The sequence below is a fragment of the Anabrus simplex genome, chromosome 1, assembly GCF_040414725.1.
Source record: "Anabrus simplex isolate iqAnaSimp1 chromosome 1, ASM4041472v1, whole genome shotgun sequence".
Lineage (NCBI taxonomy): Eukaryota > Metazoa > Arthropoda > Insecta > Orthoptera > Tettigoniidae > Anabrus > Anabrus simplex.
The window spans coordinates 1045836103-1045849671 of NC_090265.1; the positions used below are offsets into that span (position 1 = coordinate 1045836103).

General features: G+C 38.9%; 1 protein-coding gene across 1 annotated transcript in view; it reads right to left on the reverse strand.

The window, feature by feature from the left end:
- Window positions 1-1912: 1912 nt before the first annotated feature.
- The window catches only part of LOC136857937 (zinc finger protein ZFP2), a 585780-nt gene continuing 574123 nt past the window's right edge, over window positions 1913-13569 (reverse strand). The window contains exon 4 of the mRNA XM_067137039.2: window positions 1913-3066. Within this exon, the coding sequence (XP_066993140.2) occupies window positions 1914-3066 (1153 nt within the window). The 3' untranslated portion in view covers window position 1913. The remainder of the gene's footprint in view (window positions 3067-13569) is intronic.

The window sequence follows — 13569 nt, forward strand, 5'->3', positions numbered from 1 at the left end:
AGCTTCCATATCTTCCCTACATTTACGAATCACCCTTTCATATCCTTTAACCCTCACATTCAAATCACCTGTTAGCACTATCCTATCCTTGCTGTTGGCCCTGATTTTGATGTCACTCAATGCATTATAAAACTTGTCAACTTCATCCTCATCTGCACCCTCACATGATGAGTACACTGGGACAATCCTGGTCCTAATTCCTCCAACTGCCAAATCTACCCACATCATTCGCTCATTTATGTGCCTAACAGAAACTATGTTGCGTGCAATAGTATTCCTGATGAACAGCCGTATCCCACAGTCTGCCCTTCCCTTTTTTACACCTGTGTAGTACACTTTATAATCTCCTCGTCATTATCTTCCCTTAACTGAATACCATTAACACCTAACACATCCAGATGCATTCATATTGCTGACCAGCACCTGATTCTACAACGAGAGAAAATGTGTTTGAACTAATCTTTAGGAAGTTTTATCACTAACAGATCTTGCAGAGAAAATTTATTCACTTTTTCTTTCTTTCTTTGTTTAATGGGATTTGAACCCACTATTTCCCAAATGCAAGCTCACAGCTATGTTACCCAAATCGCACGACGTTTTCGATTAGTGTTGTTATTATTATATGCTTACATTTTGTAACTTGAATAAGGACTTTAAGGGGCTGTAAGGACATTTCAAGTGGTCTGTACGGATACAGCAAGAAATGAGTTGGCAACAGTGGCCTGTACTTTACTCACCTGTTGAATGAATGGCAGTACTACAGCTGACTACTGGATGTACTGTGTTCTCTTCAATGTTTGGAGTACAAAACGTCAGAGCTGAACAGATGATGATGATGATGATGATGATGATTATTATCATGGGTTTTCTTCCCACTAACTGCTTTTGTGGTTTTTGGAAATGGTGAGGTGCCGGAATTCAGTCCCTCACAAGTTCTTTAATGTGCCAGTAAATCTACCGACATGAGGCTGATGTATTCCACCGGACTGGGCAGGATCGAGGCCAGTACCTCAACCGTTTGAGCCACTCAGTCCAGTTCAGATGCTGTGATTCTGGGTGCGGTCCGTCTGGCACTTAAATTTATATATGAACTTCAAAGCCTTTCAGTAAACCAAAATATAATAAAACGTCAGCACTGCTTAAAGTACCGTAACTAATTACAAGATAATTCATGACATTGATATTACATAAATAGCTCAAATAGCAGGTATAGAAAGTTGAAAAGGAACACACAATAGGATTTCTTTTCACCTTTTCTGTTTGTTACTAACCTCTTACAAATATTTTTATCTTTTTGTATCTTCATTTTTCTGTATTTATACTGCTTTTCTCTTGTCCCACACTTCCCACGTCAAGACTGAAGACCTGTCAACATGGCTCCTCAGTGAGTGTTGAAGCCTACCCTACTGATGAAATGAGGAAGCACAAATAAGTTCAACAAAGGCTAAGAAGTTGAATGTAAAAGAAAGATGTGAAGACAGTCATTGACCTTTTAGTATTTTATGTTTGTCTCTGTCTCCTTTTCTGTTATTCTCTCTTCCTATGCTGAGTGGTCATGGGACTTCTCATTGTTTATCCTATAATGTAATCCCATTAATGTTCCTATCTTTCTAGACATATATGACCTAATAACATCTTCCAATGTCGACTTGTTTATCCTATGTGTTCCGATTAATGTTCTCATCTTTCTATCTATAACTTGATTTGTCATTGGTTTGCTCTTTTCCATTACATACAATAGCAGGTAGTTTACTGAAAGAAAATATTAAGTTTCTAATTGTGAGGTTTGCTGAACAGGCTACACTTATACTTACTGGACGAAAGGAAAGTAAAAAGGTAAAATAATTTTAATACAAGCATGAGATACATGGTGGGGGTCTTGGGGTGGTTTATTATAATTATATCATGTACATCTACTTATCAGCAAGAGTAAAAGGTGGCATATAATACATTGTCTGTTCGTGGCTCTTGAGATGCAAGTTTAACAGTGACCTAGACACAAATCCCTTGTTACACACATGACAGCTGTATGGTCTATGCCCTGTATGTGAACGTCGGTGTACCACTAGAGTGGAACGCTGAGTGAAGGCCTTTCCACACAGGTCACAAACATGAGGCTTCTCACCAGTATGTATCAGTTTATGTACTTTGAGTGTGTACTGGGCACTAAATGCTTTGTGACAAACATTACAAACATTAGGTTTATCTCCCGTATGATTACGTCGATGAAGTTTGAGAGATTCTTTGGTGCTGAAGGCTTTACCACAAAAGTCACATAAGAGTTTTTCACTTGAGTGAGATTTGATGTGAACCAGCAATGATTTACGGTATTTAAAAGCCTTGTTACAAACTTTGCAAATGTGCTCACGTTTCGTTGGTTTCGCTGATGGTTCATGAGCTTTACGATGAGATTTCAAGCTGTTTGTTGACACAAATAGTTTACCGCATACATCGCACATGTAAGGGCGCTCCCCTGTGTGATAATTTTGATGTTCTCTGAATGCAAAACCAGAAAAAAAACCTTTTCCACAAACATCACATTTAAAAATATACTCCCCAACATGTCTCTTCTGGTGAGTCTCAAGACAGGCTTTATGTACAGTTGCATAGTCACAGACTTCACAAATATATTTCTTCTCTCCCTTGTGAATTTTTTTGTGTTTTGTTACTTCATATGAGCGCTTAAATTTTCTATGGCAAGCATCGCACTCAAATGGTCTTTCTTCACTGTGACTCTCAAGGTGTCTCTTTAACAGCTTTTTAGTTAAACACTCTTTTCCACATGTCCCACATTTGAACCCCTTTTTACCTGTATGGCTTTTCATGTGGATTCTAAGCCTAGTTTTAGTGTTGAATGAAATCTGACATTTTATACAGATGAATGGTTTGGAGCCTGTGTGGATTTGTTTATGTTTCACAATATCTTCAGCACTAAATAATTCCTCACAAACTTTGCATTTTTCCAAAAATTGTTTCTTTGGTTTATCATTTTCTTTTAATACAGTTTTCATCCACAATTTAAAACTCTTCAGTTCAGAACGGCCATCCAATTTCTTGGGTGTACATCTGAAAAATAGAAGTAATATGACTATTTATTACTTTATTTGATATTAAATATGACAAATTTATCAGTCCTTTGTTATATGCTGAAAATGCTATGTTAGAAGCCAAATAGTTCAATAGTGAAAAAGAAGTGAATCAGTTCCATTTTAGAAATTTAGGTAAACCATATTCATTATTCATGCAATTTCCAAAGGTGCTATTAATATACTACAAATGAGGTCGATTTGAGAAATAGAATGTCCAAGCTTCATGTTAGCACCTTGTATCAAATATAAAATGTTTTTAAAATGTGTGTTCTAATGCCCACACAATTGGATAAGAGTCCATTGCCTCAGAGGTGAAGGCCATTGCACAAGTGTACGTATCTACAGGGTGAAAGGAAAGTAACTAGGTACGCCATATTAATTAATGGCTGTATTTTAATATCAATTGAATCATAATGAAAATAGTGTGTACATATATATCATTATATAGGATTTGAATGGAAGGGATTTGAAATTTCAAAAAATGAAGGCAGCGATCAAAGAAAGATGAGGGCCACGAAGGATGTTAAAATAAAAAACTTCTTAGGCCTCAAGACCTAATACTGTTGGGATCAGAAAAGAACAAGGGTTGACAAAAGGAGGTCAGATAGGATAGATGCAAGTGAGGAGCCTGGCACAAGTGGAAGCAATGCCAGGACTCAGCTAAGGGCGCCAATCCACACTCCCAAGTTAAGATCCTTCTGGGGCAGTTTTAGTTACCTCCTGCGACAGGCAGGGGATAACCTGGCCTCAACTGTTCCAAAACATACTATGGAGTGACGAGGCAATATCCTATGTGGGAGGTTTCGTCAATCGACACAATTATCACTACTGGGCGGAACGCGATTCCAGTATGACAAGAGGAGAAAATGCAGAGTCGTCCAAAAGTCACCATGTGGTGCAGAATGATGGCCACATCGGACCATATCTCCTGTGTACAACATGAACGCTGTATGCAACCATGAATTGCTTGAAGATGACATATCGCCCATGGTGTCTGAATGGGAAAACATCAACACTATTTTCATGCAGGATGTCGCACCTTCTTATTTTTTGCAAATGACGTCCGTACGTGGTTGGACGAGAAGTTTTTGGGACGTTGGCTGGGGCGACACGGACCTCGCAAATGGCCTGCAAGTGGTCCAGACCTCACACTCTGTGACTTTCCTGTGAGTTGGGCAAAGAATTAGGTCTATCAAGGATAGGGTTGGAGAAAGAAAAGCTGCTTGGCCACAATGTTTCAACAGTTTTAATCCTAATGTGTATGTTGCCTACCATTACAACAAAAAAGCTTAGATGACTACAACTGAATTTATAAAATCGTTACGGGATTTCAATGAAGGCATGAAGAGGGGAAAAGAGGCATGTCTTGCTTATCCTTGATAACGCAACTTGTCAGAAGACAGAGCTACTCACCAATGTAACAATTGAATTCATACCACATAACTGCACAAGATTTTCAACCTCTAGATGATGGAGTCATAAAATGCTTTAAAGCACATAACTGCCGTCATCAGGTCAAACACATTAGAGAGTATCTTAATAATTATGTGCCAATCTATATGTCACTTAAGTATATGCTCTTCATGATACGCATTCATGGGATGAAATTACATCACTGATCGGAGTCATACAGGTTTAATTCCTCCTCAGAAGAGTTCCTTAGCATGATGACAATGCTGAAGAAGAACTCAGAATTATCTTAAAAGAAACATGAAACATGTGGCCCTGTTGAACACCCTCTAATAATAAATAATATTAATAATGATGATGATGATGATGATGATGATGATGATGATAATAACAATAACAACAACAATAATAATAATAATAATAATAATAATAATAATAATAATAATAATAATAATAATAATAATTTCGTGTGGCTATTTCTAGCCAGGTGCAGCCCTTGTAAGGCAGACCCTCCGATGAGGTGGGTGGCATCTGCCATGTGTAGGCAACTGCGTGTTATTGTGGTGGAGGATAGTGTTATGTATGGTGAGTGAGTTGCAGGGATGTTGGGGACAGCACCGACACCCAGCCCCCGGGCCACTGGAATTAACCAATGAAGGTTAAAATCCCCGATCCGGCCAGGAATCGAACCCGGGACCCTCTGAACCGAAGGCCAGTATGCTGACCATTCAGCCAACGAGTCGGACATCATGATGATGATGATGATAATGTTATTTGCTTTACATCCCATTAACTACTTTTTCAGTTTTTGGAGATGCCAAGGTGCCAGAATTTTTTCCTACAGGAGAGTTTTTATGTGCTAGTAGATCTACTGACACAAGGCTGATGTATTTGATCACCTTCAAATACCACTGGAATAAGCCAGGATCGGACCTGCGAAGTTGGAGTCAGAAGGCCAGCACCTTAACCGCCTGAGCCACTCAGTCCGGTTTGAACACCCTTTAACAATGGAAGAATTCTTATCTATAGACCTTCAAGGAAATGAGCAATGAAGACGTCCTGAAGACTGTACAGCAATTTAAGGATTCAGACTCAGAACATAAGGCTGATTGTAATAACTTGCCAGTTCCCGCGTGTATTTAGAGAAACATTCCAGTGATTGTGCTGTGATTCATCACCTGATTGCTGTGACTGATGCAGCTGAACAATTAATTTAAAAGGAGAAGAAGAAGCAAGCAAGCAGCGATCACAGGTTTTTTCCACAAGGACTAAAGTAAAAAGAAAACATTAAAAGCGCAACTTTATTTTCCATACAGTATCGGAGTGTGCTACAGTAATAAATGTTTTCTTCATACTTTTTAAGTGATCTTGGCTTTTAACTTATTTCTTCAAAAATGTTGTCATCTAAAGAAATCAATAATGGTTTTTCTTTTCTTTCTTTATTTTTTATGTAACTTTTTAATTTTTTTTACAATTTGCTTTACGTACCAACACAGATAGGTCTTTTGGCAATGATGGGATAGGAAAGGCCTAGGAGTGGAAAGGAAGTGGCCGTGGCCTTAATTAAGGTACAGCACCAGCATTTGCCTGGTATGAAAATGGGGAACCATGGAAAACCATCTTCAGGGCTGCCAACAGTGGGGTTCGAACCCACTATCTCCTGGATGCAAGCTCAGTGTGCTCCTAACCACACTTTTATTTTTATGTTTTTTTTTCTTTACGTCGCACCGACACAGATAGGTCTTACGGCGACGATGGGACAAGGAAGGGCTAGGAGTGGGAAGGAAGCGGCGGTGGCCTTAATTAAGGTACAGCCCCAGCATTTGCCTGGTGTGAAAATGGGAAACCACAGAAAACCATTTTCAGGGCTGCCGACAGTGGGGTTCGAACCTACTATCTCCTGAATACTGGATACTGGCCGCACTTAAGCGACTGCAGCTATCGAGCTCGGTTTTACTTTTTTCATACTGTATTTACCATTATCATCTATACAGAGTGAACCTCTCCTCTATAGCAAAACATACAGATGATGACAAGGAGGATAATAAGTCAAGAAGTATGGTCCAATACACTACAACTGTTGGTTAATTACAGTCTGTCAAAGTTGGAGGAAAATGTGCATCATGTTGCATTGCCTCTAGCAAGTGCTGGGAAATTTGTGTACATGCCAACAGAAGTCATTTCGAACAACTGCCGTGACGTTATTTCTCGCCCAATCCAATGCAGACCCTGTTATAAGAAGCGTACTCATCGATAATCTGCTGACAGACCACAGTATGAAAAGGTCTTGTACACACTCACTATTTACACTTACCTTTAAATTGCATATGTCATGTGTGTGTTATGGACTGACAGTTGCTGTAGCATCTTTAAAGAAAGACTTGGGTGTGCACTTGCTATTTTAGCAGCATACAGTTGTAGTACAAAAATGGTAGTGAACTGGACTATATTTTGGCATTGTTATCTTTCTTATCACCTTGTGAGTCACCTCTGATGTTTGTCACTGATGAGAGACTGACCTTCTATATTGACACAGAACAGCAATTTTTATAACACTGTGTCTGAAGGAGTGGCTTAATCAACCATAATCAGAAGGGTCTCAAATTAAGGCACTGTCTTTGAATATTTGCTGTGTATTCTCAAAAACAAATTGTAAGAAATATGTATTTTAAAATTATTAATGAAGAAACTACCATCTTTGTTCTCCTGCAATAGCATGGTGACAAAACCATTGAGTTTAACAGTGTCTCTATATTAAACTCACTGAGCAATTTGGAGAACTTGTCTCCATGATACACCCATTTCTTCCATAGGTGCAATCTTGCCTAAGTACAAAGTAGCAAAGCCAGTCTGACTTCACAGTTCTTAGAAGAAGAAAGGCATTAGAGGACATTTAATGCAAGCATAAGGCACTTACATGTTGTTGTTGTTGTTGTTGTTGTTGTTGTTGTTGTTAAAATCTTGTATAACAATTGCTACGATTAACTCCATTGATGATGATCATCATATCTGATTCTCCTCAAATGTTGAAGTCATTCCAGTATGAAGCAGCTACTATTGCCTTGTCACCTCCTGCATACAAATTTTCATGCTGAGTTTCCACAGGGTAATCTGGGCAATGGTACAGAAGATCCAGATCCAGGCATGAATATGTGCATAGCCCCATTTTTTTAGGGTGGATCTAGTTCTTGCCATACCAGTTTTTATCCTGCTCACCATGATTATGAGGCACGAGTTGGAGTCCCCTCTGTTAGCTTATTTCAATCTGGTAGTGTCAACTGTTGCTGCCAGTACTGGTTTTTGAGAACACTTGGTTTAGCTATTGCAGGCTTGATGCTGTTCATGAAACTCTTCTGCAATCAGAGATGTTGTCATGGGTGGTGTGCAGAGGATGGCAAATATCCATTTGTTTCACTTTCTCAGTTTCAACTGCTACTTGCCGACGAATAAGGGGTGGTGCTACACCGCAGGTTTCATTCAAGGCAGAATTCTTGGAATGCACAGAGTTGGCTCATACAAGACAAACAAATTCAGCTGCAGAGAAAGAGTGCCAAAGCTTTGCAGTTCACAAAATTTCTGGATGTGCTCCCTAAGTAGATTCTGTTAACATCACAAATAAGCTGTTCCATTCAGATAGATGGCCAAGATCTCAAATAAAGTAGAAGAGTTTAAATAACTTGGTCCTTTGGTCAACGCTGAGTGTGACACTATTCCAGACATCCGTGCATGAGTAAATGCGGCCTGGATGAAGTGGTGGCAAACCACTGGTGTTCTCTGTAATTTTCGGATACCAATTCACCTGAAGTCCAAGGTTTACAGGAATGTTGTTTGTCAAGTCGCTCTGTATGGTTCTGAATGCTGGCCGGCAAAAGTCAAGCATGAACAAGCACTTCGTGTCATGGAGATGTGCATGCTTCACTGGAAACTTGACCTGACCCAGCTAGATCATGTCACCAACATAGAAATACGGAAAATCCTGGGAGTTGCCTTGATTGTAGACAAGATGCGAGAGACCCGACTTTGGTGGTGTAGCCACATAATACTTAGAGAAGGTACATCTATTGTACAGACAGCACTTCGCATCACGCCACATGGTCGGCCTAAGAAATGCTGGCTTGGTCCCCTTCAAGGAGACATGCGCTATGTTCGTCTTGTTCCAAAGTATGTGCTTAAAAGAACCAAGTGGAGACTGGCTTGCAAAACAGCAGACCCTGCTCCATTGCAGGACAAATGTTAAGAAGATGATGATGTTCAATACAGAACAAAAATGACCAACCGGTCATGAATGGGATCTGAACTCACATTCTTTCAATTTCACATCTTTTCAAGCCCCGTATTTCAGATACAAGAGAAAATATATATGATCATTAATAGCAAAGCACCACCTTATTGTTCAATAGAAGATCTTCCAGTTGAAAGAGTCGCAAAATTTAAACATAATGTATTTTAATTAGCATCACTGTGATAATTTTAATTATGTCATCTTTAATATATTCATATTTTTACATCCAAAACATCCCACAAGGACTGAAAATTTTAATATGTACACCATAGCTAAATTTTATAAGTTATTTTAATCTAACTGATGTATACACAGAGTGTGTCTAAATTATACCAACAAAAATCAAGGGTGCTCATCATGTTATGTAAAGAATGACAGCGCAATTGGATTGGCAGAAAAAAAATTTTCTTTTCAAGAAAATGAGGTTACTCTGTTACTTCCAGGAGCATGATTCACATTGACGAACTCACCGTATCTGCTGTGCTTCAGGGAAAGTGAGTTGTATGATAGATAGATAGATACAGAGATAATACTCCACATGAATGCACAAGTTTCTTCGTTCGACTCGCACGTAATTATCCTTGTGTCTTACAGGCAATATCCACAGTTTGTTTATTAAGCAGTCATAATTGCACACATCTTCTCCTTCTTGATGGGCTTATATTTGTCACCCAGTCACAAATCAAAATAAGTATAGGGTCGTTTACTCATCCACAAGAAATCACCAATTACACACGAAACGACATATCACCAATCTCATAAGTAGCTGACAGCCTTTCGTCTTGAGATACATGCGATATTAGTGAATTTCACAAGGTACACTAGTCGAAGCAGGACCTCTGACCTCATAACCTTGTTTCTTGTTGATTCTGATTTCTTGTGGATGTGTAAACAACCCTATACTTATTTTGATTTGTAACTGGGTGACAAATATAAGCCCATCAACCTTTCAAGAAGAAGAAGATGTGTGCATAGGATGGAACAACCCTTAACTCACTTGACTAAAATTATTAGAGAGTACAAAAAGAAGGAATGCTATGATCTCCATTGGTGCCAGAAGTACTACCTTACAACTGTATTTTGCATTGTTCAAATATGTATTGATCGCATTGATGATATCCGGAGTAGGTTTATATAATAAACAAGACACATTCGTAGGTAGAGGATAGTGAAGACTAAGTAGGCACGAAAAGAAAGGACAAGGAACTGATACAAATACAGGGCATTGGAAGATTAAATGATTCGCATCTGCATCAGATACACCACAGATAAACAATGAATTTGAAATAAAACTGAATCTGTGTTTATACTGTGGGGTTAAGACGTGATTAAATTGAAGGCAGATTATATTGGTAATATGACAACGTGTATAAGTGGCTTGTACATACCGAGGTTTAGATGGAATAACCAGTTGTAGATTATAGTAGAAAGATCCTTTAGATGCTGCAGAGTCACGCCATTCATCTTGCCAGTTACGATACACCTTGTTTCTAAGCAGAGGATAGAAGTCAGTCGCGGGAACAGCAATCTGTATCAGAGGTGTGGAAGAGATAGCAGTACTCTTAGCCAAGTGATCCACTTGTTCTTTTCCTAATATACCTTTGTGAGCAGGAATCCAGACAAGAGTGAGAATAACTCCAAATTGATGTAAATTACATAAAAGATGTTCGACGTTGTATAGATACCAGTTAAGGGTATAATTGTGGGCTTGTAAAGACTAATACACTAAGGGAATCAGTATATATCAGGGCTGGCCACAACGAGGCTCGCGAGCCGCATGCGACTCTTGAGTCAGTCTTGTGCGGCTCTTGACACCAACCTTAGAGTTAAATTAAATGATATAATTAATGGAATCTAACGACATCTCGTGGCTGGCGTCAGTCAGTAGCAGTGATGTGCGGCTTAACGTTATTAGTGCTGTAGGTCAGTGGTAAGACATGGGAGGTGAAGATAGTTCCGGCGCCTTCCATTTGATAGTGCTTTGAGCGGGAGAGTGTGTCAGTGAGCCAGTGTTGTGAGGTGAAGCCAGTCGTGTTCACGTATAGGCAGTAGCGAGTATCGATACTTTTCTGTGTGCTGTCGTGTGCTGTGCTGAAGAAATCAATGGCAGATTTAATGATTTGAGATCATTCCTGGAAAATCCTTTTTCTGTGAGCGATGGCAGTCCTGTTTCATCACCAATAACAAAGGATTAAAAGGACTCAAACGAAGTGGCATTTCTATCATAGAATTTTGGAAGAATGTTCCAGAAAAAAAATACACACTAACAAAACAGTGTGCCAAAAGACTAATCTCAATCTTTGGGACTACTTATGTGTGTGAATCACTGTACTCAACGATTAAATTCATTAAAGCTACATATCGATCTGAATGAACTGATGAACATTTAAGTGAAATTGTGCGAACTGCGCTTACCAATTATCAGCCAGATTTCAAAAAATTAACAGCAAAAATGAACACTCAGAAAAAGCACTTCTCAAAAGTAAAATCTCATTCCTTGATGTGTACCTGAAAAATAATGTTCTGTGTAGTGTAGAAAATAAATGTTCCTTCATTTGTTATAAAATGAAAAACGTGTCATCATTTTATAAACCATTTTCTAAACATGCTCCCAATTTTTTGTCTCCTAAATTTGCGGCACCCAGAAGTAACTTTAGTGGCCACCCCTGGTATATATGGTAGCTTCTTTAATGAAATGGGTCTTTATATACAATAGGGCTTGGCGAATAGCAAAACGTTCTGCAGAAAGAACTGAAAAGTGGGATGGTAAATTATATGACTCGGCATCGTGAGTAGTATCAATATAAAAAGCTGCTCCAACACAACTGCACACATGATACAAGAACATACAGTAATTATGACACACTTATCAGTCAAGGAATTCACACGATCATTTCTCCTGTCACCTGTTGGTCTCAGTAACGTTCTTTATTATTTAACATCCATGAAGATGCATTGCTGTTGTTGGATACGCTAGCGAGTGGTTGGCTGTTCCAAGAGCTCTGTATTAACTTAGTGATAAAGTAGTTAATAGTTGTAGAAATTTAGCAAATTTTGTGTGTTCCACAAATATTGGTGTTTAGTGTTTGTTTGTAGTAACTGAGATTAGTGGTATTTATTCACAATTTTTACACTGAGTAGTTCTGTAGGCATTTGCTAGATTACAAGCTGTAATTTAGGACTGCGTGAAAGAAGAAATATTTTTAAAAAAATATTATTATTAAAATATCAGTAGGTTTGTTGATAAAATACTTACAAAGACGGGATATTAAAAACAGGTCGTAACTTTGGCAGCAGTTATATTAGTGCAGGTAATTGACAGGATATTTCAAGGTTACAAGGATAATGTCCAAACAGAGGAGGTGACTATTACTAAAGAAGTATTAAAATTTACCTATGACAGCAAAGACATTTACAGTAAGATACAAAAGTTGGAAACTAGAAAAGCAGCTGGAATTGGTAAGGTTTCGGAGGATATACTACAGACAATGGGTTGGGATATAGTACCATATCTGAAGTACTTATTTGATTATTCTTTGCATGAAGGAACTTCACCAAATGAATGGAGAGTTACTATAGTAGCCCCTGTATATAAAGGAAAGGGTGATAGACATAAAGCTGAAACTTACAGGCCAGTCAGTTTGACATGTATTGTATGTAAGCTTTGGGAAAGCATTCTTTCTGATCATATTAGACATGTTTGCAAAATTAATAACTGGTTTGATAGAAGGCAGTTTGGGTTTAGGAAAGGTTATTCCACTGAAGCCCAACTTGTAGGATTCCAGCAAGATATAGCAGATATCCTGGATTCAGGAGGTCAATTGGACCGTATCGCGATTGACCTGTCTAAGGCATTTGATAGGGTAGATCATGGGAAACTACTGGCAAAACTGAGTGCAATTGGACTTGACAAAAGAGTGACTGAACAGGTTGCTCTGTTTCTAGAAAATAGAACTCAGAGAATTAGAGTAGGTGAAGCTTTATCTGTCCCTGTAAAAATTAAGAGGGGAATTCCTCAAGGCAGTATTATTGGATCTTTATGATATGTGTAAAGAAGTTGAAGCAGAGATAAGGGTTTTTGCAGATGATGTTATTCTGTACAGAGTAATAAATAAGTTACAAGATTGTGAGCAACTGCAAAATGACCTCGATAATGTTGTGAGATGGACAGTACACAATGGTATGATGATAAACGGGGATAAAAGTCAGGTTGTAAGTTTCACAAATAGGAAAAGTCCTCTCAGTTTTAATTACTGCGTTGATGGGGTGAAAGTCCCTTTGAGGATCATTGTAAATACCTAGGTATTAATATAAGGAAAGATGAAATGTGAAATGTCGTATGGCTTTTAGTGCCGGGATATCCCAGGATGGGTTCGGCTCGCCAGGTGCAGGTCTTTCTATTTGACGCCTGTAGGCGACCTGCGCGTCGTGATGAGGATGAAATGATGATGATGAATACAACACATACACCCAGCCCCCGTGTCGTTGGAATTAACCAATTAAGGTTAAAATCCCCGACCCGGCCGGGAATCGAACCCGGGACCCTCTGAGCCGAAGGCCAGTACGCTGACCGTTCAGCCAACGAGTCGGACAGGAAAGATCTTCATTGGGGTAATCACATAAATGGAATTGTAAATAAAGGGTACAGATCTCTACACATGGTTATGAGAGTATTTAGGGGTTGTAGTAAGGATTTAAAGGAGAGAGCATATTTGTCTCTGGTGAGACCCCAACTAGAGTATAGTTCCAGTGTATGGGACAATTACCAGGATTACTGGGTTCAGGAAC